At 40.8% G+C, this 25936-nt stretch overlaps 1 protein-coding gene across 8 annotated transcripts in view; it reads left to right on the top strand.

Moving 5' to 3' along the window:
• Positions 1-25936, top strand: part of sobpa (sine oculis binding protein homolog (Drosophila) a) — a 361393-nt gene that overhangs the window by 109479 nt on the left and 225978 nt on the right. For all 8 annotated transcript variants that reach the window (XM_072552534.1, XM_072552588.1, XM_072552556.1 and 5 more), the window contains exon 2: positions 512-650. In XM_072552534.1, the coding sequence (XP_072408635.1) occupies positions 512-650 (139 nt within the window). The remainder of the gene's footprint in view (positions 1-511; positions 651-25936) is intronic.

Genomic DNA, 25936 nt, shown 5'->3' with positions numbered 1-25936 from the left:
TTTCCTCATTTCCCCTTCCCCACCTCACCCTAGTTCCAAATTTCCAGCTCAGCACTGTCCCCATGACTTGTCCAGACTTGTCCTACCTGCCTATCTCCTTTTCCACCTATCCACTCCACCCTCTCCTCCCTGACCTATCACCTTCATCCCCTCCCCCACTCACCTGTTGTACTCTATGCTACTTTCTCCCCACCCCCACCCTCCTCTAGCTTATCTCTCCACGCTTCAGGCTGACTGCCTTTATTCCTGATTAAGGGCTTTTGCCCGAAACGTCAATTTTGCTGCTCGTTGGGTGCTGCCTGAACTGCTGTGCTCTTCCAGCACCACTAATCCAGAATCTGGTTTCCAGCATCTGCAGTCATTGTGACACTAACAAGGTAAACACAATGCGGGAAGTGGACAAAGGTATTTTGTGAACTGCTCTGTCAGAATGGGAGAGAGATTTTGTCAATGCATCCACCTAGCAGAATTATTTAATTGCTTACACCTACATTTCATTATTTTTTATCAGAATTTTGCAGAAAACACCATGAATGAACTCCTTGGCTGGTACGGATATGATAAAGTGGAATTAAAGGAAGGGGAAGATATTGAAATTAAGAACTACCCTGTGGATGTTGAGGGCCGCCAACATGTTTCTGTATTGAAAGGTAAAGAAAGACTCTGTCTTGCCTTGCATATTCTGTGTTTGTTATACATTGCATGTGTTGATCAACTGCAGTCAGAAACTCTCCAGAGCAGACCTTCTGAGGCATTTATTTGTATTGTCTGATGGTGGATGAGGTGTTGCATTAGATGTATGTACAGTCTTGTTCATCCAGAAGCTTATTTTCAATTAAATTGTTGTATTAGTTGAACACTAGACCTGGAATTTTGGTTCTTATTCATTTGCTTGCCAGATTTTAATTTCAGTCTCTTTCAGAATTATGTCAAACTGTTCATGTCAAAAAAGCATCATTATTTGTTAACTTAAGACTTGGATACATGCTGTACTTCTAGTTATGTTGTGGGATACCAGGCTTAAAACTTTAATGTAAGATTAATCTTTCTGGATTTCAGTAAAAATAATAGATTAAAATAAATGGATTGGTGCCTCTATTGGAATATCAGAGAGGAAATTTAGATAGAGATGTTAAATATTTGGAAACTGGTACCCTGTAGCATAGCCTCAGGATTGATGAGAAATAATTAATGAGTGTTTGCGATCATTCCGGATCATTTGTTTTTCAACCTCTGTTCTAAATGTGGATTACTGACCCAGGTTGTTTAGCTCTGAGAACTATGTGAGTTTACGGTTTAATTTTGTTCCTTCAGTTCAAAAATTACTCCATGTCTTAAATCTGTCCTCATTTTCATTGTGTTAATGAAAGTGCTGTCTTTGTTGTCAAGAGGTATTTTCTTCCTGTTCTCGTCTGTGACCCAATGCATAATGTAACCTTGTTTTGCTGTTTTAATGTATTTTTATTAAACGGTGATGCAGATTTCTGTAAGAAGGCTAGCCAGTATTGGGAAGTGTTTTCTCATGATAATTCATTGCTATTTGTTACTAGTGTTGTGCATTTAACATAATGTGTCCCATAAAACAATTGTAAACTCAACCTTAAAATTGGCTTTCAGTATTTTTTAGGGATTGTGAATAAGGTTTTCACCAGCTTACAGTGGCATTTCAACATTTTAAAACCAGATTTGTTTTTCCAATTGACATCTTGTAGTTATAAATACATGTTGTTTCTGCAATTGTCCAGCTGCACTAAGTTCCTTGGGCATTTCCTGTTTGCTTGTATTCATCTAAAGAATAAAAGTGGCTGTAGATGTTGCACCTTGTTGCCGCTGTGAAGTTGATGGTGGAGAAAGTGAATATTTAAATTGGTGGACAAGGTGCTAACCAAGTGGAGTGCTCAGTCCTAGTTAATGCTAAGCTTCTTGAGAGTTATTGGAATTGCACTCGTTCAGGCAAGCGGGAGTATTCCATCACACTCCTGATGTTTACCTTGTAGGTGCTCGAAAGGTTTTGGGGAGTCAGGACCTGCTTTTGTAGCCACAGTATTTATTTGGTTGATCCAGTTCAGTTTCTGATCAATGGTAATCCCCAAGATGCTGATAGTGGAAGATTCAGCAACAGTAATGCCATTGAATGTCAAGGGGAGATTGTCACTCACAAATCTGTGTTGCCTTTCTTATTAAGCTGCATTTGCTTAAATGTTTATTAATCTTGTGCTGAATTATCAAATTATTCTCGTAGTTACAATTTTTCTGGGAAGTTCTCATTGATGTTAAATTTGATTTATTCTTGCCAAGTAGGGATTGAGAGATGAGTTATATATATAAATTAATGGGTTGAACTCTGGCAATGGGTCAGGGCATAATAGCGTTTCCTGTTTACCCCCAAAGTATTGTTTTTTTCTGTTAATATATCTCAGAAACCTGTTGGACTCTAACTCTTCAGTAAAGAATGAGTGTTCAGTGTGCTTCCATCATCTTATGGCATGATTTTTAGTGTTCCAAATGTTGCTATTGTTAATTATTACAAATGATGTGCTGCTATTTTGCAGTCGTAATGTTAAACCATGTTGAATTTGTAGTTTACTGCATATCCTACAGTTGTATAGGATAATGATTCTTTAAGGGGTTACTGTTCGAGACTGAATTAAGCCCCACCCAATCTAATGGTGTTGTACATTCTTGGGTTGGGACTTTTTGAGAGTAGTTCTGGTTCTGGAAGGGGGCAGATGTGTCATCTATGTCTTCTCACTGTCTTTGTAACAATGTCTAACTAGCTAATGTAGTTTATATCAGATTCTTATCATGCAATAAACGAGACCTTAAGACCATAAGATTCAGGAGCAGAATTAGGCCATTCAGCCCATTGAATCTGCTCTGCCATTCAATATGGCTGAATATGTTTATCAACCTTATTCTCCTGCCTTCTCCCCATAACTCTTGATCCACTTGCTGATAAAGAACCCATCTACCTGGATCTTAAAGACACAGAAAGACTTGGCCTCCACAGCATTCTGCAGCAGTTGAGGTCCAAAGATTCACCACCCTGTGGCTGAAGAAATTCCTCTTCATCTAGTTAAGACTTGACTGTGGTTGATGCTTTACCACTGGACATTGCATAGGTCCTTTGTGAGAAGGGAATCTTCTTTCCATTCCTGTCTTGAGTGAAGCACCTACAGATGACAGAAATCAGTTGAGTTTGCAAGTAGGAAAAAAGACTCACAACAAGAATGAGCAATGCAACTCATTGCCTGTACAGGCAGCAAAATTACCCATAAAACAAATTATCAATACTGATTTGAATTTGATGTCAGTGGATGAGATAAATAAGTTTAAGAGGAACATTTCAATTCTTCATCCTCAAAGCAGATTTTATTAGCACCAGTGGCAGAGATACTGCTAAGGAAGCAGCGGTTCTCCAGTACCATGATCAAGGATGAGAAAATATCTGGTGGACTAGTACAACAGTACACCAGAGGATGATTTTATACTCTTTTATCATGTGATTTGATGTTTGATGTAAAGCTTTTGGAACCAAGTTGAATGTGGAACAGAGAATGATGCATAATACTCAATAAATGCTTTTGAAATGGAAAGCAGTTAACAGTGGCATCCCACTAAATGCTAGGTCCCTTGACATTTATTATATGTATTAATGATTTAGATTTAAACATGAGAAACATATTTGGGGAATTTGCAGATGACCCAAAATGTGTCGTGTAGTTGGAAGTGAGAAAGATAGCAATGACTCCAGCATGACATCAATGGGCAGAAGCGTGACAAATGGAATTCAGTTTCGAGAAAAGTGAGGTAATGCATATGAAAAGGGCAAAAAAATGCAAGGGAATACAGGATAGATGGAGGGTATTAAAGGGAAGTGAGTGATCTTCAGTGACCCTATGCACAGGTCCTTGAAAGTAGTAAGACAGTTAGTTAAGATGGTAAAGAAACTAGATAGAATACTTTCATTTATTGGATGAAGAATATAGTATAAAAACAGGGAGGTAATGCTCGAACTGTATAAGACATTGGTTAGGTCCCTGCTAGAATTGTGTGTATGGTTCTGGTCGCTGTATTGCAGGAAAGACATAATTGCTCTGAGAGAGTACAGATCAGACGGACAAAAATGTTGTCAGGGCTTAGACATTTCAGGAATGGGAAAAGATTCAAAAGGCTAGAGTTATCTTTCTTAGAAGAGATTAAGTAAGAACTTAAAATACTGCAGATGCTGTAAATCTGAAACAGATTCAGAAAATGCTAGAGTAACTCAGCAGGTCTGGCGGCATCTGTGGAGGGAGAAACAGAAGCCTTCTGAAAAAGAGTCATTCCCAGATTCAAAACTTTAACTCTGTTTCTCTCTCTACAGATGCTGCCAGAGCAGACGTGCTGAGTTACGCCAGTATTCTCTGTGTGGGTTTGAAGCTGATGACTGATTTGATAGTGATTTACAGTATTACAAGGGGCCTTGACAGAGTAGACAGCGTTTCCTCCAGCAGAGAGGTCAATCACCAGAGGACACAATTTTTTTATATAAATATTTTTATTGAAAATCTTTTAAAGTCTTTTACAAAACATTTATACACAAAAAACCCCATCAAAACAGAAAAAAAACGGCAGTACAACAAAGCCATAACACAGTACTTTGTTAATGAACAACCTACTATTCTACCAGAACAAACATATCTACTTAACTTAAACTAATCTACAAACATATTAAATAAATACTAACTTAAGCTAAATTCAAATAACTTAAATTAAATAATATTTCACTGCTTTATTCTATCTCACTCATCACACCTCCACTGAGGCTCCCATCCCTGGGAGCACCATCTACAGTACCCAAATTCTTTGTCCCCCAGTCTCCTCCTCCCAGGGCCCCACAGACACCCATACTGATTCCCACGGCTATACCACGGTCCTAATTAATATTGCTGATAAGTCAGCGTCAATATCATTTTTGGCCACCATATTTGTGAGGTAATCTTGGGAAACATGCTCCATCACCAGCCAACGCCACCCCATAAGACCTGGTGGTTTTTCTGATGTTGATACAGTAGAATGAGGGGGCACGAATTTAAGCTGATTGGTGGAAGGATTAGAGAGGCATAAAGGAAAGCATTTTCACCCACAGGATGCCGGATGTCTGGAATCGGCTGCCAAGTTGGTGCAGAAGCCCTCAGCTTATTGAAAAAGTCCCTGGATTTGTATCTGAAGTATGGACCAGTGGCTGGTAGTTGGTGTTTGAATAGGGGGCAAGTTTTTACTTTATTGGCTGGCGCAGACATGATTGGCTGAATGGCTTCTTTCTGTGCTATAATTTCTCCGGTTCTAACATTACCAGCCCTCCAAGGAGAGACTGGTCTGAAAGAATCAAGAGTATGGTGCTGGAAAAGCACAACAGGTTAGGCAGCATCCGAGGAGCAGGAAAATCAACATTTCGGGCAAAAGCTTTTGCCGGAAAAATTGATTTTCCTGCTCCTTGGAAGCTGCCTGACCTGCTGTGCTTTCCCAACACCACACTCTCGTCTCTAATCTCTAGCATCTGAATCTCACTTTCACCAAGTCTGAAAGAATTGTAACAGCCTCAGACTACCTGTATTTGTGAGATCAGAGACTGGTGGGGAGTTGTTGCAGTGTTAAATGTAATTACGTATATGTGTATAAATGTTAATAATGGAGGAGAAAAAGCTTTGCGGGGCGATGTTGTATAAAGTAATGGTTCTGAAATGATTAATGTTGGAGATGGCTTTAAGCTCCACCTATTCTGCTTTTGTCAAATAGTCTTAGGCCCCTACAAGAACCTGAGATATTCTCCCAACTCCCTGCCCATGTGTCATCTGTGTCTGTCAATCTTCGTAGTAACAATGTTAAAACGTGTGGTGCTGGAAAAGCAAAGCAGGTCAGGCAGCATCCGAGGAGCAGGAGAGTGAGGGGTATCTGCCCAAAACGTTGATTCTTCCACTGCTCCTCAAATGCTGCCTGACCGGTTGTGCACTTCCAGCACCCAACTTTTCGACTCTGACTCTCCAGCATCTGCAGTCCTCACTTTCTCCTTTTCGCAGGAACAATGTCTGTTTTACTCATGGAACTCATACCAAGTTGCCACAATGCAGTAAACTACATCTTGTTAAGAGAAACCCATTCTTGTTTTATGGCCTATAAATCAAAGAGACCCTTCAACCCAATGAAGGAGGATGGATCTATGGTGGCATCTTTTGTGCACATATACCCACATATAATTATTTTAGCGATTAACATATTATTCCTGTAATGCAATTAGATTTTAATTTAAAGAATTTGTCATTGTAGAGTCATAGAGATGTACAGCATGGAAACAGATGCCTTGGTCCAACCGTCCATGCCGACTAGATATCCCAAACCAATCTAGTCCCACCTGCCAGCACCTGGCCCATATCCCTCCAAACCCTTCCTATTCATATACCCATCCAAATGCCTCTTAAATGTTACAATTGTACCAGCCTCCACCGCTTCCTCTAGCAGCTCATTCCATACATATACCACCCTCTGTGTGAAAACGTTGCCCCTTAGGTCTCTTTTATATCTTTCCCCTCTCACCCTAAACCTATGCCCTCTAGTTCTGGACTCCCCGACCCCAGGGAAAAAACTTTGTCTATTTATCCTATCCATGCCCCTCATAATTTTGTAACCTCTATAAGGTCACCCCTCAGTCTCCGATGCTCCAGGGAAAACAGCCCCAACCTGTTCAACCTCTCCCTGTAGCTCAGATCCTTCAACCCTGGCAACATCCTTGTAAATCTTTTCTGAACCCTTTCAAATTTCACAACATCTTTCCGATAGGAAGGAGACCAGAATTGCACACAATATTGCAACAGTAGACTGACCAATGTTCTGTACAGCCGCAACATGACCTCCCAACTCCTGTACTCAATACTCTGACCAGTTAAGGAAAGCATACCAAATGCCTTCTTCACTATCCTATCTACCATCGACTCCACTTTCAAGGAACTATGAACCTGCACTCCAAGGTCTCCTTGTTCAGCAACACTCCCTCGGACTTTACCATTAAGTGTATAAGTCCTGCTAAGATTTGCTTTCCCAAAATGCAGCACCTCGCATTTATCTGAATTAAATTCCACCTGCCACTTCTCAGCCCATTGGCCCATCTGGTTCAGATCCTGTTGTAATCTGAGGTTTACCCTCTTTGCTGTCCACTACACCTCCAATTTTGGTGTCATCTGCAAACTTACTAACTGTATCTCTTATGCTCGCATCCAAAGCATTTATGTAAATGACAAAAGGTAGAGGGCCCAGCACCAATCCTTGTGGCACTCCACTGGTCACAGGCCTCCAGTCTGAAAAACAACCCTCCACCACCACCCTCTGTCTTCTACCTTTGAGCCAGTTCTCTATCCAAATGGCTAGTTCTCCCTGTATTCCATGAGATCTAACCTTGCTAATCAGTCTCCCATGGGGAACCTTGTCGAACGCCTTACTGAAGTCCATATAGACCACATCTACTGCTCTGCCCTCATCAATCTTCTTTGTTACTTCTTCAAAAAACTCAAGTTTGTGAGACATGATTTCCCACGCACAAAGCCATGTTGACTATCCCGAATTAGTCCTTGCCTTTCCAAATACATATACATCCTGTCCCTCAGGATTCCCTCCAACAACTTGCCCACCACCGAGATCAGGCTCACCGGTCTATAGTTCCCTGGCTTGTCCTTACCGCTCTTCTTAAACAGTGGCACCACGTTTGCCAACCTCCAGTCTTCCGGCACCTCACCTGTGACTATCGATGATACAAATATCTCAGCAAGAGGCCCAGCAATCACTTTTCTAGCTTCCCACAGAGTTCTCGGGAACACCTGAGCAGGTCCTGGGGATTTATCCACTTTTAACTGTTTCAAGACATCCGGCACTTCCTCCTCTGTAATCTGGACATTTTGCAAGATGTCACCAACTATTTCCCTACAGTCTATACCTTCCATATCCTTTTCCACAGTAAATACTGATGCAAAGTATTCATTTAGTATCTCCCCCATTTTCTGTGCCTCCACACAAAGGCCGCCTTGCTGATCTTTGAGGGGCCCTATTCTCTACCTAGTTACCCTTTTGTCCTTAATATATTTGTAAAAACCCTTTTGGATTCTCCTTAATTCTATTTGCCAAAGCTATCTCATGTCCCCGTTTTGACCTCCTGATTTCCCTCTTAAGTATACTCCTACTTTCTTTATACTCTTCTAAGGATTCACTCAATCTATCCTGTCTGTACCTGACATATGCTTCCTTCTTTTTCTTAACCAAACCCTCAATTTCTTTCGTTATCCAGCATTCCCTATACCTACCAGCCTTTCCTTTCACCCTAACAGGAATATACTTTCTCTGGATTCTTGTTGTCTCATTTCACGAAAGCTTCCCATTTTCCAGCCGTCCCTTTAAGTCTGAAGAAGAATATCTTACAGAAGATGTATAATACCTTGAGAGCTTCTACTGTTTGGGGTCTTTGATAAACATGTCTGAGAAAATGGGAGCCCTAGCATTTGGTCCATCTGCATTGCTTGGGCCGCTGCAATGATTTTCAGCTTTTTAATGAAGGTCTGGTGAAGCTTTTATACAAACTAACAGCACAGACAACATATTGGAGCAGACACAATCATTTCTTTGCAGTTACAAAGCTGATAAGGTGTCATGTGGGTGACATGATAACATCATGCTGTCTGATTCAACAAATCATTTCAAGAATTGCTAATGTTGTACTAATAGGTTTTGAAAAGAACTTCAAGTAAGCCTTCTGATGTTCTTTACCGTGTTTTCTTCATCTTGCACTGTAGACCTAAGACCGTAGACAGAATGCAGTTGATTTAAAAAGCATCTCCATGATCTTAAAAGCATGGATGAGGTAATATAGCATATCCACGATCACTTGTTCACAACAGCAGAGGAGATCCAGCAGGTCTGGGCAGAATCTGCAGAGAGAGAAACAGAGCAAACATTTCAAGTCCAGTACGACTCTTCAGAACTTCAGATGCTTAGAGGTGTGACGAGTTTCTTTGGAATTTTCTGTTTTTATTTAAGATTTCCAGCATTTGCTTCTATTTTTGTAGATGAGTTTCACCAGTGGTTGAAGCTGATTGGTGATCCACTTTCGAAACAATTATAAATATATTGTACTCACATTTTCAGACACAAGCTTAAAAAAAAGCAGAACTACCAAAAACCTGTGTCAATAAATGAGAGGTTTGGTAAAACCAACTAACGTGGAAACAAAAGCTTCAGTTGTGAGTTATGTACAGCTCCAGTCAGAGTTAAGCTTTTAGCCAATTACTCAACATTTGCATCTGAATTTAGCCTGGACGCAGCTTGTGTCTCAATCACTTGGTTTGGCAATGAGAATTGATGCGCTGCAATATCATCTGATGTTAGCAGTGGGGAAAGATGTTTCTGAATTTGTGCAGAGCTACAGCTGGGATTGCTCACAGCAGGCCCACGTTTCGATCAATGCTGTGACATTAATTGGCTCAGAAGGCAGGAGGAAATACCATAGTGTGATTCTGCAGCTGGTGATCTGTCTAACAATGAGCTATGACTGAGCAACAGATCCTTTGCCACTATTTGCGTCCTGAGTGCAGTGGCAGCTTTATTGAGAAAGATCTCCATGGGAACAGCAGAATATGCAAGAATACTTTGTGTAAGAATGATCTCTTTGGAGTTAGAGACCATGTGTACTGCTTCAGGTGCATGTTGCATCCTTCCTCAATGGTTTAATTTCAACAGTCTCATTGTGCAGGACAGGAATAAAAACTCTGTTTCCCCATGTCGTGATGATGATTTTTAAAACATTTATTCACTCGTGGGATGTGGATATCACTGGATGACCAGCATTTATTGCCGGTCCCTAGGTGCCCTTGAGAAAGTGGTGGTTAGCTGCCTTCTTGAACCGCTGCAGTCCATGTGCTGTAGGTTGACCCACAATGCCATTAGGAAGGGAATTCCAGGAATTTAATCCAGTGACAGTGAAGGAACAGCAATATATTTCCAAGTCAGAATGGTGAGTGCCATGGAGGGGAACGTGCATGGTGGGGTTCCAATGTATCTCCTGCCCTTGTTCATCTAGATGGTAGTGTTCGTTCTTTTGCAAGGTGCTGTCTCAGGATCTTTGGTGAATTTCTGCAGTGTTGGTGCATACTGCTGCAACTGAGCATTGGTGGTGGAGGGAGTGGATGTTTGTGGATGCATTGCCAATCAAGTGTGGCTTCTTTGTCCTGGATGGTGTCAAGCAGCTTGTGTGTTGTTGGATCGACACCCGTCCAGGAAGTAGGACGTATCTATCACCCTCCTGACTTGTGTTTTGTGGATGGTGGACAGGTTTTGGGGAGTCAGGAGGTAAGTCACTCACAATAGGATCCCTAGCCTCTGGCCTGCTCTTGGAGCCACAGTGTTTATGTGGTGAGTCCAGCTGAGTTTCTGATTAATGGTAACCTCAGGATATTGGTAGTGGGGGATTCAATGGTAGTAATGCCATTTAACATCAAGGGGTAATGGTTGTATTGTCTCCTCTTGGACATGGTCATAGCCTGGCATTTGTGTGGTGCAAATATTGCTTGCCACCTGTCAGTCAAAACCAAATTATTGTCCAGATGTTGTTGCATTTGGACACAGACTGCTTCAGTATCTGAGGAGTCACAAATGGTGCTGAACATTGTGCAATCATCAACAAACATCCCCACTTCTGACCTAATGATGGAGGGAAGGTCATTGATGAAGTAGCTGAAGATGGTTGGGCCAAGGACATTACCCTGAGGAACTCCTGCAGAGAAGTCCTAGAGCTGAGATGACTGACCTCGAACAACCATGACCATCTTCCTATGTGCCAGGTATAATTCCAACCAGCAGAGAGTTTGCCCCCTGATACCCATTGATTCCACTTTTACTAGAGCTCCATGATGCCACACTCAGTCAAATGCAGCCTTGCTGTCAAGGGCTGTCACTCTCAGACCACTTCTAGAACTCAGCTCTTTTGTCCACGTTTGAACCAAGGCTGTAATGAGGTCAGGAGTTGAGAGGCCTTGGTGGAACCCAGTCCCCCGTCACTGAACAGGTGCTGCTTGACAGCATAGATGACACTTTGTATCACTTTACTGATGATCGAGATTAAACTTGTGGGGCATAATTGGCCGGGTTGAATTTGTTCTGCTTTTCGTGTACAGGACAATTCTGAACAATTTTTGACGTTGGTCAGATGTCAGTGTAACTGTATTGGAAGAGCTCGGCTAGGGGAGTTGATGTCATGGACAGTTTCAGATTATTGAACGACCTTACAATTTGTAGCTTCTGTCATTAAACTACCGGTGTTGGATGATGAAAGTAAAAGGTGGGTTTGATGGGAACTGGACGTGCTGCCTCAAGAAGATTGGAGACAGCAGCTCAGGAATAAAAATGTTTACTGAGCAGTCGGTATGCCACCTGGACTGAAAATCCTGAGGTGGTTTGGGTGTAAATAGAGAGAGAGGACGTCAAGAAGCAAAGTAAATTTGTGACACAACTCAGGAAGTGATAGTGGAGGAAGTGGGGTTGAGGAGTCTGTGGACAGGATCTCCTGCTGTGGTTGACAAACTGTGATCGGAGGTGGGAGGGGAACAGCTGACAAAGACTGAATTGCCAGCATTTGCTGCTATCCTGCTTGCTTGGTTAGGCATGCCTGCAGGAATGAGTTAGCGTGACTTCCACTAGATGATCCAAGTCAATTGATATCTATTTAAATTTGGAGAGAATTTTCTCACTATGTCAGAGATATCAGGACATCTTACTGCTGATAACTAATCATTGCAAGAAATAATTCAATGTCACTTATCAATAGTAAGACATCTTCAAACAAAGCTGCTGAATTATAGAACAATCAGGCATTGTACCTTCTCCAGTCAATCTGGAATTTTAATTTGGTTAATATTATATGCACAGTTTAACTGTACACCATGTCCATCACATTTTCTGTGCCATTCTAAAGGTATCACAACTGTCAAATGCAAACTTTGTTTCCAAACTCTGTTCCACTGGAGATTTGAAACCATCCAAAATATCTTTCCCACATCACAAGTGATCTGTTGATGATACACTTAAAAACCAATCTCTTCCATCCCTGTTAACACCATTATTAACTTGTTCTTCACTATGGTTAGGCAATTGCCTGTGAGTTGCTTAAATAAATTATTGTTCGCTGTCCACTATACCTTCAATTTTGGTGCCGTGCATAAACTTACCAACCCTATAAATGACAAAAAATTAAAACATTCTTTTCCAGTTAATTAATGTTTGAGTTGTGTTGATATTAGTTGGTTTGAACAGCACAGGTTTCTAATAAAATAAATTATATGCAGTCATTTCATTTTTGTTGGCATTATGGGGATTCTTTACTTAATGAATAGTTGTTGGTGTTTATAGGGAACAGAACTCATTGAAAACACATCTCTGATCTCAGCACTGAGATGGGAAATAGGTTATTTCCAGAATTTAAATTCGTAGGTTTTCATCTATATTTTTGTCGCACCCAGTAAAATCAATATGGCCTCCTGTAATGCTTAGACATTTCTGAGAGAATGGATTTATTTTTGAAACTCTCCTTGCAAAGGTGGTGGAAGCAAAATCCTTGAATATGTTTAAGGCAGACTTAAATAGATTTTTGTTTAGTAAGGGATGGAAAGGTAGGAGGGATGTGGGTTTGAGGTTACAATCAAACCAGACTGGATCTTACTGAATGGCATTGCAGACTTGAGGGGCTGAATAGCCTGTTGCTGCTCCCAATTTTGATGTTTATATCCTCTTGGTGCCTTGGAAAAGTCAACCTGAAGGCTGAGGCTGATGAGTCAAAGCTCAACAAAATCAGAGGCCTGGTGAACAGTGATTGTTGAAGCAATGGCTCAGCATTTTAAGGTTAAGGACAAAAAAGATGCTTCTACTAATTTTCAAGTTGAATAGCAATACATTTTATGAGAAAAAGAGAGAATGAAAGAGAAAGAACGGCAAAACTTAAATTCAAAGGTGAAATGTAACTAATTTGACTTGGAAGAGGGATGGGGTTGGCTAGTGAAAACAGAAAAGGTAAAGTCTCCATCATCCTACCAGACCGTAGGGACTGCTCTCTTGTTCGAGAGAGGCAACTGCTAATGGTTTAACTCAAGGGTCACTACGCCTCGACTAAGTGGAGAAGTTGAGAAGGAGAGTCATTTGTGGTGCGGGAATTGAACCTGCGCTATTAGTGTCACTCTGCATTATAAACCAGCTGTGCAGCCTCTGAGCTAACTGACCCCCTCTGCAACTGAAAACACATCCAGAAAAGTACAATTAGAAAGTGAAAAGTAAAAACTTGAATTGGTCTAAGAAAGACTCAAAGCTCATGCACTGGAAGGAAAAAGTGAGCATGGCACAAAGCCAACACCACCTTGGTACATAAATGTAGTTAAGAAGGTGTAGAAATACACTTTGTGTTATTTGAGAAAGTTGTGACAAAGCAGAAACAGCTTAAAGAGGGTAAGATTGTGTATTTTTGTGGGAAACACTTTGGAGGTATGCTCAGCTCTTTCAGAACAGCAATGAGGTGATTATGACAGACATCAAAAACAGCATTCTTTGCACTATGAGGATCAGAAGCCAAAAATTGGAAATTTGCAAAGTGAACAGTGTCAAATGTTTCTGGAATTTGCTGGTGTTTAGGCTGGTGTTGAGCTGGCACCATTTATTAAAGGTTGAACAAGACTTTGAGAACCTTAGGGAAGTGATCCGGAAGAAGAACTTATTAATAGTGTTCCTCTCATGATAAGGTCCCATCTAGACAAATGTACAGTTTGTAAATTACGGGGATGGTGTAGAAATGACAGATGATTACAAAGTGACTCACAAGCATAACCAGGCCCAGGTGTTAATGTAAGTTTTGACATTTATTTAAAAAAGGACATTTGAAGATGAGTGTTGGAAATTAACAAACAAATCTATAGCTTTACTACAGTCACACAGCTTCGTTCTTTGGAACACTGTCCTAATGGCTTAGCATGGAGTAACTTGGGGGTTTGGAAAATGATACAAGTTTTCTGCTGAAAAGTGAAGTGACCCTGATTTTGTCTGGCGATGAGGGCAAATTGATAGCAATCTTCAGAGATACAAGAAAATCCCCATCACTAAAAGCCCCTCTAGGGAAGCCATGGTCTAGTGGTATTATTGGTGGGCTATCAGTCAAGAGGTTTTGGGGACCTTGGTTCAAATCCTACCATGGCACATGGATGGATTTGCATTCAATTAAAATAAATTATGGAATTAAGAGTCCAATGATGACCACAAATCCATTATTGCTTGTTAGAAAAACCTACCTGGTTCACTAATGTCCTTCAGACAAGAAAACTGCCATCCCTTACCTGGTCTGGCCTCCATGTGACTCCAGGTGTGGTTGACTCTTAAAACTGGGCAATTAGAGAATGGCAATAAATATTGTCCTAGCCAGTAACACACTCTTCCTGTCAATGAATTTTAAAAGATGATATGAAGCACTCTCCAAAATGTTTGCTGAATACATAAATATTGAAATTGTTTATCTGTTCCTTTACCTGTGGCTGCTTTAGGCTAATCACTTCATGAATCACAAGATAAAATAAAATCTTTCCTTAGTTACTAAGATGACCAATAAGATACTGTCTCTATAGCTGGCTTTAAATTAAAAGAATGTTCATACCGTTTTTCTTAATAAATACAGTCATTGTTTTATTTTTAAATTAAATCCTATTCATATGCAATAATTTGTAAATAGGCAGTTCATAACATGTCAGTGTAAGTATGTATCTGTATATAAACCCCATGGGTGTGTACACACACAGACACACACACACACTTCCTAAGAGGGATAAAGGGATTCCCCGCTGCAGTGGTTTATGTTAAAAACAAACACGCCTGGCCATTAGAGTTATTCTTCAAGGCAAAAACATAGAATGTATGAAGTCTGTCACCACGGTGTTCAACAACCTGTGGTTAAGTCTTTATGACGCACAATTGTCTCTGGAATCTTGGAAGACACAGCTTACTGAGGAAAGAAAATTAGAGGTATTCCTTCGATCACTCTTCCAGAGGGAAAAATAAGGTTCTCAGCGAGAGACTTTTTGCTGAAAATGTGAGAGATGAGCTTGGTAGTCCTCCCTCACAGGTTTCTTTCCCCTCAACTAATTCAAATCCCTCTCCATCCAGTCACTGTTCAAAAAGCCCCAGCAGAAGACGTAGCTATCACCAGTCATGTGATTTTTAGGAAAATTTGTTTTATAAAAAACACTAACGTCCAAAGTGACCTTTCAACAGCCACTTTTAAGAAACCAACTTGAGGTATAACTACAAAACTTGAAATAAATGCAGTTTTCCAAAACCCTGCAAAATTTAAGTCCTAAAACAAAATATTAAATATGAAGTGTCTTCATAACACTATATTAATTGTCTTGTTTCTGCAGGTAATTCCTAACATACCTACAGAATGTATAGATTTTATACTGGAGAATGACTGGCCCAGTGATGAGGTATTGCTATCTTCAGTGTTTTGTGGAAAGCATGCTAAATCTGTCAAAACTGAAGTTTCACAGGATAACTTCGGAGACTTGGAAAAACAAAATCCTTTGAATACACTGGCATTAAAATTAATTTGCCTAAGGAGGAAAGTTCATTGGAGAAGTTTTAAAATAGCCTGAATTGAAGAGAACGCATGTGCGAGTTGTCAAGATGACAGCATCAAACAGCACAGAAACAGACCCTTCAATCCAACCAATCCATGCTGAACATAATTCCAAACTAAGCTAGTCCAGCCTGCATGCTCCTGGCCCACATTCCTTTAAATCTTTCCTATTCATGTATGTCTTTTCAACATTATAATTGTGCCCACATCCATCACTTCCTCAGTAAGCTCATTCTACACACACCCTCTGTGTAAAAAAAAGCCCCAAGTCTTTTTAAAATCTCTCTCCTCTCACCTTAAAAAAGTGTACCCCCCTCATAGAATTCCATGATTCTATGATTATTATAGATGGCACTTCTAAAGACATTTATTTATCTGGTGATCCAATTCTTGGCTTTTCCAGGAATATTTTGTTCCTAAAGTCATCTCTCTGCATCAATAATTCAGCTTTTAACCTGGCCTTCTATATAAAAGTCAAATCCATTATCCAGTTATGAATTTGAACAATTCTTTGTTTTACCGAACGCTATGAAAAATGATCAAAAAATAACCACAACTTATACAGCACCTTTTCATATGTAAAAAAGGGCAGCACGGTGGCACAGCGCCAGAGACCCGGGTTCAATTCCCGCCTCAGGCGACTGACTGTGTGGAGTTTGCACATTCTCCCTGTGTCTGCGTGGGTTTCCTCCGGGTGCTCCGGTTTCCTCCCACAGTCCAAAAATGTGCAGGTTAGGTGAATTGGCTATGCTAAATTGCCCATAGTGTTAGGTGTAGGGGAATGGGTCTGGGTGGGTTGCGCTTCGGCGGGTCGGTGTGGACTTGTTGGGCCGAAGGGCCTGTTTCCACACTGTAAGTAATCTATAATCTAATCTAATATTGAAATCCCCATCCTAGGGAAAAGACAATTATCATTAATTGTGTCCATAGCCCTTATGATTTTATAAACGGCTATAAGGTCATCATACTTAATGACAAGACAAAGGAAGCACATGTTTGGATGGAAAATGGAAAGGCTGGCTTTAGTGCTAACACTACAAAGTTACAGGAACAAATGCATGCTCTTGAATGCAAATTAAAATTACTGAAAGAGGGAATAGCTTATACCAATATTGAAAGGACAGAGCTCACATTCAATGGAAAACAAAGAAATGACGAAATTAGGAGAATTTGTGAATTGAATAAAAAGGGTTATCCAGCTCTCTTAGCTGAACATTGAAATAATCTCAATTATGTTCTTAAAACAGCTGGAAAGGACTTTATTCTGCAGAAAATTGACCCCAGGTTTAAACAGAAATGAGTGAATTCCATTGTCCTTCACAACAATTCACACTAACATTACAAAAACCTGTAGCTGGGTGAGAAAATGTAGATCAGACATTTAAACCTAAGCAGAATAACCCAGAGTGTGAAGATGAAGAATCTGAAACTAGAACCAAAGAAAGGCTTGGTCCTAGTCTGGTGTTTCGTGTTGAAGAAAAGCAAATAAAACTGAAGAATTCAGAGAGCAAGAAACAGAAAGGCAAATAACTTATCCTTAAGTTGTAGTTCAGATCAGCCAGTCTATAAATGCCACATTGATTACTAGCAAACTGCAATGTGGTTCATGACAAAGTTCACCAAACCAAAAAGTTACAAAACCTTTGGTTCTATTAGAGTTGCTATCCCAAAGTCCAGACTTTACTCAATTCATATTCCTTTTTAAACGTGAATGTAACTCTTACCTATCGGCTTTTAACCAAAAGCTTGGAAAAACTGTAAAGACCGTGTAGAGTGGGAAAAGTGATGTCTTGAGATGATTGAAAGAAAGTGAAGCACCAGTAGGAAAAAAAGTCTTTCATTTGCAAGAATATTAGGGCGCTAAGACCTCATCCAAATTGAACTTGAAAACCTAACTGCCACATTTGGTTAGTTCTGCTACCATTGTAGAACATTTAGTTGTGAAATGGGACAAAAGAAATGCAACACGCACAGTATAATAAAGTTGTTTATAATACAAAAATTTGTTGCATTTTGAGAGTTGTGAAAAATATCCTTCCTTCAGTTAAGCTATTTTCTTTTGAGAGGTAACATCTGATGACCTGTATGTTGTGGGAAGCATATATTGTCTTCATGTGCGATGTCCCTATTAACAACAAAGCCACCTTGGAAATATTTTGACAAAGGGTTAAATGTTTCTTTGATTATGACAGCATTGGGTTACAAGAAATGCTGAAGTGACCTGGGGTTGCTTTGGGTATGGATAGTGAAGAACCAAAAAGTAAATATGGAGCTAACAGTAGGGTGATGATAATAGATGCAAAACACCACCAATGTAAGAAATCTGAAATAAAAACAGAAAATGCTGGAGAAACCCAGCATCTGTGCAGAGAGAAACAGTGTTAATGTTTTGAATCCAACGTGATTCTTCTTTTAACCTGGTAGTGTTAGCCTGGTTTTCTGCTTAGTAATTCAGAAAACTGGGAATTTATGTCAGGAGAAAGCAGGCTGGTCTTTCTGTGAATGGAACAGTTTTTCATTGTCCTCCCATGTTAAACATCTCCCACCACAATGTTATTATCCCCATTGTTCCTATATCTCAATGCTCACATATGGTGGTGACTGCCCTTCCATTACAGGAACCCTTGGCATCTAATGTGACAAAACAATGTGAACCACTCATCTGTCTAAGAACTTAAAAATTATAGCATTCTTAATTAGTCTGTCCTGAGGGAACTTGAGCCTACCAGTGCAGTTGTGGAAACACCATGGCTAAAATTAATTCCATGAGTTAACCAGAGGGAAAATATTCAGGCCCTGAACTGAGTACCTTATTAAGTCACTTCAGAAGGCACTTACGAGTCAATCACATTACTGTGAGTCTGGAGTTTCATGGAGGCACATTTCTTTCTTTAAAGGGCGTTAGCGAACCAGATGAGTTTGTATGATAATAGTTTCATGGCCAACATTACTGAAACCAGCTTTTATGTGCAGCTGCCATGGTGAGATTTGAACCTGTCTCCACAGCACTCATCTGGTCCACTGGATCATGAGTCAGATTATTGCTATGTCGCCATTTCTCCCAGCTGCTTTCTATGCTCTCACTACTGTGTGAAGTGTGGAAATTCGATGACAAGAAAAGTGGCTTAGCCTTTATTATCCCCTCTGTGAGAAACTTAAATAACTCATTGATAATTACCACTGAGGCTCACATGTGAAGAGTGGCCAGTTGATAGGTTAGCAACCACCAATCCCCTTGCTTACCAAGCAGTTTCATTCAACTGGCAGATGTTGATGCATTTAAGAAAGGAGAAAAGTGATGAAAGACTAATGGCAAATTGTACCTGATTATCAATTAAAGTCTACAGATTAGAAGTAACTGGAAAGATTTAGGGCAGGTCTATGAAATGCTCAGTTAATCAAGTTCAACAGCTCAACTCTAATCCACGCTTGGTCTCATTGCTATTGACCCAAGGAGGAATGACAAAGACAAAAAGCATCATTTCACTAAGGATTCAGATGCTAATTGCTGTCCATTGGTTCCCACTCTCTGGCAGCTTTGCTTAAGTTGCTTCTATCTTGGTGCCATCTCGCTTCAAACTCCAAAATAACTTTCTAGTGAAATCCTTGACCTGGTGGCAGAATTATAACCTGACTAGTGATGTAGTCAATTGATTGTTAAATCAGGGTAAAGTAAATTGGTTTTGTGAGTCTGAGGATACCCCAGTTATACAGGGTACGTTAGGGTAAATTTTCAATATATTCAATTTTCTATTTCCCATAATCTGAATTTTAAGTAAATACAGTAGTGTAAAATTGATATTACAATCATGATCAGTATCCTGACTGCACAGTCACCAGTCAACAATGTCACAATTTATAACTTAATTACTGTGGATGATTGCTTGAAACAAGACATTGACGTGGCTAATACATTTATAAGGCATGAGAAAAACTTACTCCTTTCATCTCATAGGTTTCTGCAGTTCATGTTACATGAAGTGGATCTCTCCATTTGATCTCTTGGAATTCATTGAGTCCATCTGCTTCTTAATTAAATTAAACATGAGTTATGTTCTTGATATTGGTAAATAAAGTTTTTGCCTGTTATAAACTGTACTGATAAACTGAATATCTGCTGCCCAGATGTGCTAAATATTGTGGATGGAACATGTAAGGGTATGAGGCTAAAATTAATGGCTACAGCCCAATCGGTTTATCCTCTGTGGTTGGAAAGCCATTAGGAAAAGAAATCTGAAAAAAGAATTAGCTGTTAGTTAGACAAATGTGGATAAGTGTGGGCGGCAAAGGAATTGTGGCATTGTTGCTGAGCTATTAATCCAAACAACACTCAAATGTTCAGGGACATGGATTCAAATTCTATTGGTGGAGGAGATTCCGCAAATATTGAGTGAACGTGGGCTGGCCTACATGTGACTCCAGATCCATATCCCTCTGAAATGTCCGAGCAAGCCATTCTGTTGTATCAAACCGCTAAGTGTATTAAAAAAAGTAACATGTTAGACCACTTAACATTGGCTAAGGCACTGGAAACAATAAAAACAAACACAGATCCTGCAAAGTTGTCTTTCCTAACATCAAGAGCTAATGCCAAAATTGGGAGATCCATCTCTCGGACAAGTCAAGCAACAGCCTGACATAGTCATACTCACTGAATCATACTTTACAGATCATGTCCCGAACGCTGCCACTACCATTTCCAGGTCTGGCCTGTTGCACTGGCAGAATTGACCTACCAGATGTGCTGGCAGAGAGTCATACAGTCAGGAGAGAATGGTCCTGAGAGTTCTCCGGGAATTGATAGAGTGGTGATTGACACTATATTCACGAACATTCACTCTCCCCAACAGTAGTACCATCTACAAGATGCACTGCAAAGGTTCACCAAGGCTGCTTGAACAGCATCATCCAAACCCACAATCACCACCATCTAGATGGACAATGGCAGCAGATACATTGAAAGACCATCAGATGCAAATTCCCTCCAATCCAATTCACAACTGCATTTTGATTTTGTCTCCAGTGTCACTGGGTCAAAATCTTGGAATTTCAGAATTCTCTCCCTAACAATGTTGTGAATATGCCTGCATCAAATGGACGAAAGGCATTCAAGAAGGCAGCTCACCACCACCTTTTCAAGGGTAATCAGGGATGGGCAATAAAGGCTGTTCAAGCCAGCAACGTCCATATCCCATCAATGAATAAAAATAATTTTCTGATTCAGTACGTGGATGTATGTACAAGAGAAGGTGCAAAACTTGACCTATGCTTTGGAAATAAAGCAGGGCAGGTGACTGAGGTGTCAGTGGGGGAGCACATTGGGGCCAGCGACCATAATTCTATTAGATTTAAAATAATGATGGAAAAGGATAGAGCAGATCTAAAAGTTGAAGTTCTAAATTGGAGAAAGGCCAATTTTGATGGTATTAGGCAAGAACTTTCGAAAGTCAATTGGTGGCAGATGTTTGCAGGTAAAGGGACAGCTGGAAAATGGGAAGCTTTCAGAAGTGAGATAACGAGAATCCAGAGAAAGTATATTCCTGTCAGGGTGAAAGGAAAGGCTGGTAGGTATAGGGAATGCTGGATGACTAAAGAAATTGACGGTTTGGTTACAAAAAAGAAGGAAGCATATTAGATTAGATTAACTTACAATGTGGAAACAGGCCCTTTGGCCCAAAAAGTCCACACCGATCCTCCGAAGAGCAACCAACCCAGACCCATTCCCCTACATTTACCCCTTCACCTAACACTACGGGCAACTTTAGCATGGCCAATTCACCTAACCTGCACATTTTTGGACTGTGAGAGGAAACTGGAGCACCCAGAGGAAACCAACGTAAACACGGGGAGAATGTGCAAACTCCACACAGTCAGTCGCCTGAGGCGGGAATTGAGCCTGGGTCGCTGGCTCTGTGAGGCAGCAGTGCTAACCACTGTGCCACCATGTAAGGTATAGATCGAGTGAATCCTTAGAAGAGTACAAAGGAAGTAGGAGTATACTTAAGAGGGAAATCAGGAGGGCAAAACAGGGACATGAAATAGCTTTGGCAAATAGAATTAAGAAGAATCCAAAGAGTTTTTACAAATACATTAAGGACAAAAGGGTAACTAGGGAGAGAATAGGGCCCCTCAAAGATCAGCAAGGCGGCCTTTGTGTGGAGCCACAGAAAATGGGGGAGATACTAAATGAGTATTTTGCATCAGTATTTACTGTGGAAAAGGATATGGAAGTTGCAGACTGTACGGAAATAGATGGTGACACCTTGCAAAATGTCCATATTACAGAGGAGGAAGTGCTGGATGTCTTGAAACAGGTAAAGATGGATAAATCCCCAGGACCTGATCAGGTGTACTCTAGAACTCTGTGTGAAGCTAGAAACGTGATTGTTGGGCCTCTTGCTGAGATATTTGTATCATCGATAGTCACAGGTGAGGTCCCAGAAGACGAGGTTGGCAAACGTGGTGCCACTGTTTAAGAAGGGTGGTAAAGAAAAGCCAGGGAACTATAGACAGGTGAGCCTGACCTCGGTGGTGGGCAAGTTGTTGGAGGGAATCCTGAGGGAAGGCAAAGACTGATTTAGGGATAGTCAACATGGCTTTCTGCGTGGGAAATCATGTCTCACAAACTTGATGAGTTTTTGAGGAAGTAACAAAGAGGATTAATGAGGGCAGAGTGGTAGATGTGATCTATATGGACTTCAGTAAGGTGTTCGACAAGGTTCCCCATGGGAGACTGATTAGCAAGGTTAGATCTCATGGAATACAGGGAGAATTAGCCATTTGGATACAGAACTGGCTCAAAGGTAGAAGACAGAGGGTGGTAGTGGAGGGTTGTTTTTCAGACTGAAGGCCTGTGACCAGTGGAGTGCCACAAGGATCGGTGCTGGGCCCTCTACTTTTTGTCATTTATATAAATGATTTGGATGCGAGCATAAGAGGTATGGTTAGTAAGTTTGCAGATGACACCAAAATTGGAGGTGTAGTGGACAGCGAAGAGGGTTACCTCAGATTACAACAGGATCTTGACCAGATGGGCCAATGGGCTGGGAAGTGGCAGATGGAGTTTAATTCAGATAAATATGAGGTGCTGTATTTTGGGAAAGCAAATCTTAGCAGGACTTATACACTTAATGGTAAGGTCCTAGGGAGTGTTGATGAACAAAGAGACCTTAGAGTGCAGGTTCATAGCTCCTTAAAAGTGGAGTTGCAGGTAGATGTGGTGCACATGGACTTGATAAAGTGCCACATAATAAGCTTATTAGCAAAGTTAAAGCTTGTGCAATAAAAGGATCCCAATTTGGCCATGTAACAGGAAACAGAATAGTGGTGAATGATGTTTCTTCAACTGGAGGAAGGTATACAGAGGAGTTCCATAGAGGTTCGAATTTGTTTGTATGAGTTTAATATTTAGGAGTATACAACCTGAATGTTGCTGAAAAAAACATTTTGTTACATTTTTTGCCTTGCTTTCGTTGTTAAAAAAAATCCAACAGAGAAGGAAAACAGCCTTTTATACTGCCTTTGAAGAGAGTGCTGATTGGTTGGCAAGTTGTCTCTGAATGGTACAGGTGTTGCCCTGGAGAATGTATGAGTTAGGTGATAACTGACAGTTAACTGAAAAACTTTGTTTAAATTTCAGCAGGTTGACGCTAACCTGAGAAATAAATCAGAGAATGGCTGTCACCTGTTTTTTTGAGTTAAAATGGGTTGCAGTGCATGAACATTGTTTTTTAATGTCTGTAAAAACAAGGCTCTGCCTATTGATATGTGTGGCTTTCAGTATATGTAAGTACTGTCTGCACATCGATCTACTTCAGATAAAGTTTGAGCAACAGGTAAAGCCAGTTTCTTTGCAGTGCTGCTGTGCACTTGCAGCGTGAGTGGTGCTGCCCAGTAACAGGACATTGCTGTCCAGCTAAAACAAGCCCCTGCCTATCATACAAATGAGGAACATGCAAGACAAATGTCAGTGCATGTGTGTGCCAGGTACACAGGCTGTACATCCCAAAGGGAAGGTGATAGCCTAGTGGTATTATCACTGGACTGTCAATCCAGATATCCCAGGTCATGTTCTGGGGACCCGGGTTTGAATCCCACCACAGCAGATGGTTGAATTTGAATCCAATGAAAGAAACCTGGAATAAGAGTCTGATAATGACCGTGAATCCATTACCAATTGTCAGGAAAAACCCATCAGGTTTGCTAAATTCCTTTAGGGATAGAAACTGAGCTGGTCTGGCCTCCATGTGATTGCAGACTTACTGCTGTGTGGTTGACTGTTAACTGTCCTCTGAGTGATTCGGGATGGATCTAACCAGCAATGCCCACATCCTGTGAATGAATTAATTAAAAAAAAGCATTGCAACTAGCAAAGTACTGACTGTACTCAATCAGCTGTGCTTACAAAATGCCATGTTCAACATTAGAGATGTGGTGCTACAATTGGACAATATTTACAAAATAATTCTAAGTGTGTTAAGAATTATACTGACATTGAATTCAAGATTGTCAGTGAGACTCACAGTTATTTTTCCCTTTATTTTGACGTTAGTTGCAAATTGTGGTGATGGGCGCAAGATGAAAATCCATTTTTTAAGTTTTTCGTGGGAGTTGCCAGGGTTGGAGGATTTGAGCTACAGGGTTGAATAGGCTGGGGCTGTTTTCCCTGGAGCATCAGCGGCTGCGGGGTGACCTTACAGAGGTTTATAAAATCATGAGGTTCATGGATAGGGTAAATACAATGTCTTTTCCCTGAGATGAGCGAGTCCAGAACTAGAGGTGAGAGGGGAAACATTTAGAAGGGACAACTTTTTCCACACAGAGGGTGGTGCGTGTGTGGAATGAGCTGCCAGAGGAAGTGGTGGAGGCTGGTACAATTACAACTTTTAAAAGGCATCTGGATGGGTATATGAATAGGAAGGGTTTGGAGGGATATGGACCACTTGGCCCATATCCCTCCAAACCCTTCCTATTCATATACCCATCAAGATGCCTTTTAAAGGTTGTAATTGTACCAGCCTCCACCACTTCCTCTGGCAGCTCATTCCACACATGCACCACCCTCTGTGTGAAAATCTGTGACTCTATGACTCTAAGTGGGCATCATTGGCCAGGCCAGCATTTCCCAGTGGGCAGTTAAGTCAACCATATTGCTGTGGATCTGGATCACATATAGATAGGCCAGGTTAGAATAGCAGTTTCCTTCCTAAAGGGCATTAATGAACCAGATAAGCTATTCCAACAGGTGATAACAGTTTCATTGTCAACTTGAGACTCTCAATTTCAAATTTTTATTGAACTTAAATTCTACCATCTGCCATGATGAGATTTGCTCCAGAACATTAGTTCAGTTTCTGGTTATTAGTCGAGTGATAATACCTCTAGGTCATCACCTCCCTGAGAATGCTTTGACACAATGTGTCTTTTTCCAGGAATGTATTAATGAATTAGACTTTGATATACAGGCAATGATTTCAAAACTTGCTGACTTTGAGGCAAAACTTAGAAATATACTGTACTACTAAAAGGATAGTGATGGGCCAGGCTGTGACCTGAGTCAGATGGATGCCTTGGCTAACACGATGTATGGCCATTCCACCCATGTGGCATTGGCCCAGTTTTATTCATAACTTCTAGACCACAAAACCCCACTGCCTCACCCACTCATACGTTCCTCAATACTCCCATGTTCTCTTGATGAATCTATGCACCATCAATACCTACTGGTGGGCAGCACGGTGGCACAGTGGTTAGCACTGCTGCCTCACAGCGCCAGAGACCCGGTTCTCGCCTCAGGCGACTGACTGTGGAGTATGCACACTCTCCCTGTGAGTGTGTAGGTTTCCTCCGGGTGCTCCAGTTTCCTCCCACAGTCCAAAAATGTACAGGTTAGGTGAATCGGTTGAGCTAAATTGCCCGTAGTGTTAGGTGAAGGGGTAAATGTAGGAAAATGGGGTCTGGGTGGGTTGCGCTTCGGCGGGTCGGTGTGGACTTGTTGGGCTGAAGGGCCTGTTTCCACACTGTATCTAATCTAATCTACTCAAGCAGTATCTGCTGTGGACAGAACTCATGAACGCTAATGCATTTACCGCAGTAGACAACCACTGCCCATCTCCTCAAGGACATTTCGAGAGGGAGAACAAATGCTGGCCTTGCCATAAATACCCACATCCTGTGAAAGAACTTTTAAAAAGTATTATTCAAAACCTCTTCAAACCTTTAATCTTATTAAATGCTCATAAAGCTGTCAATAAAACA

Source organism: Chiloscyllium punctatum, chromosome 3 (assembly GCF_047496795.1).
Source record: "Chiloscyllium punctatum isolate Juve2018m chromosome 3, sChiPun1.3, whole genome shotgun sequence".
NCBI lineage: Eukaryota > Metazoa > Chordata > Chondrichthyes > Orectolobiformes > Hemiscylliidae > Chiloscyllium > Chiloscyllium punctatum.
This window is presented reverse-complemented; position numbering and strand designations above follow the sequence as displayed.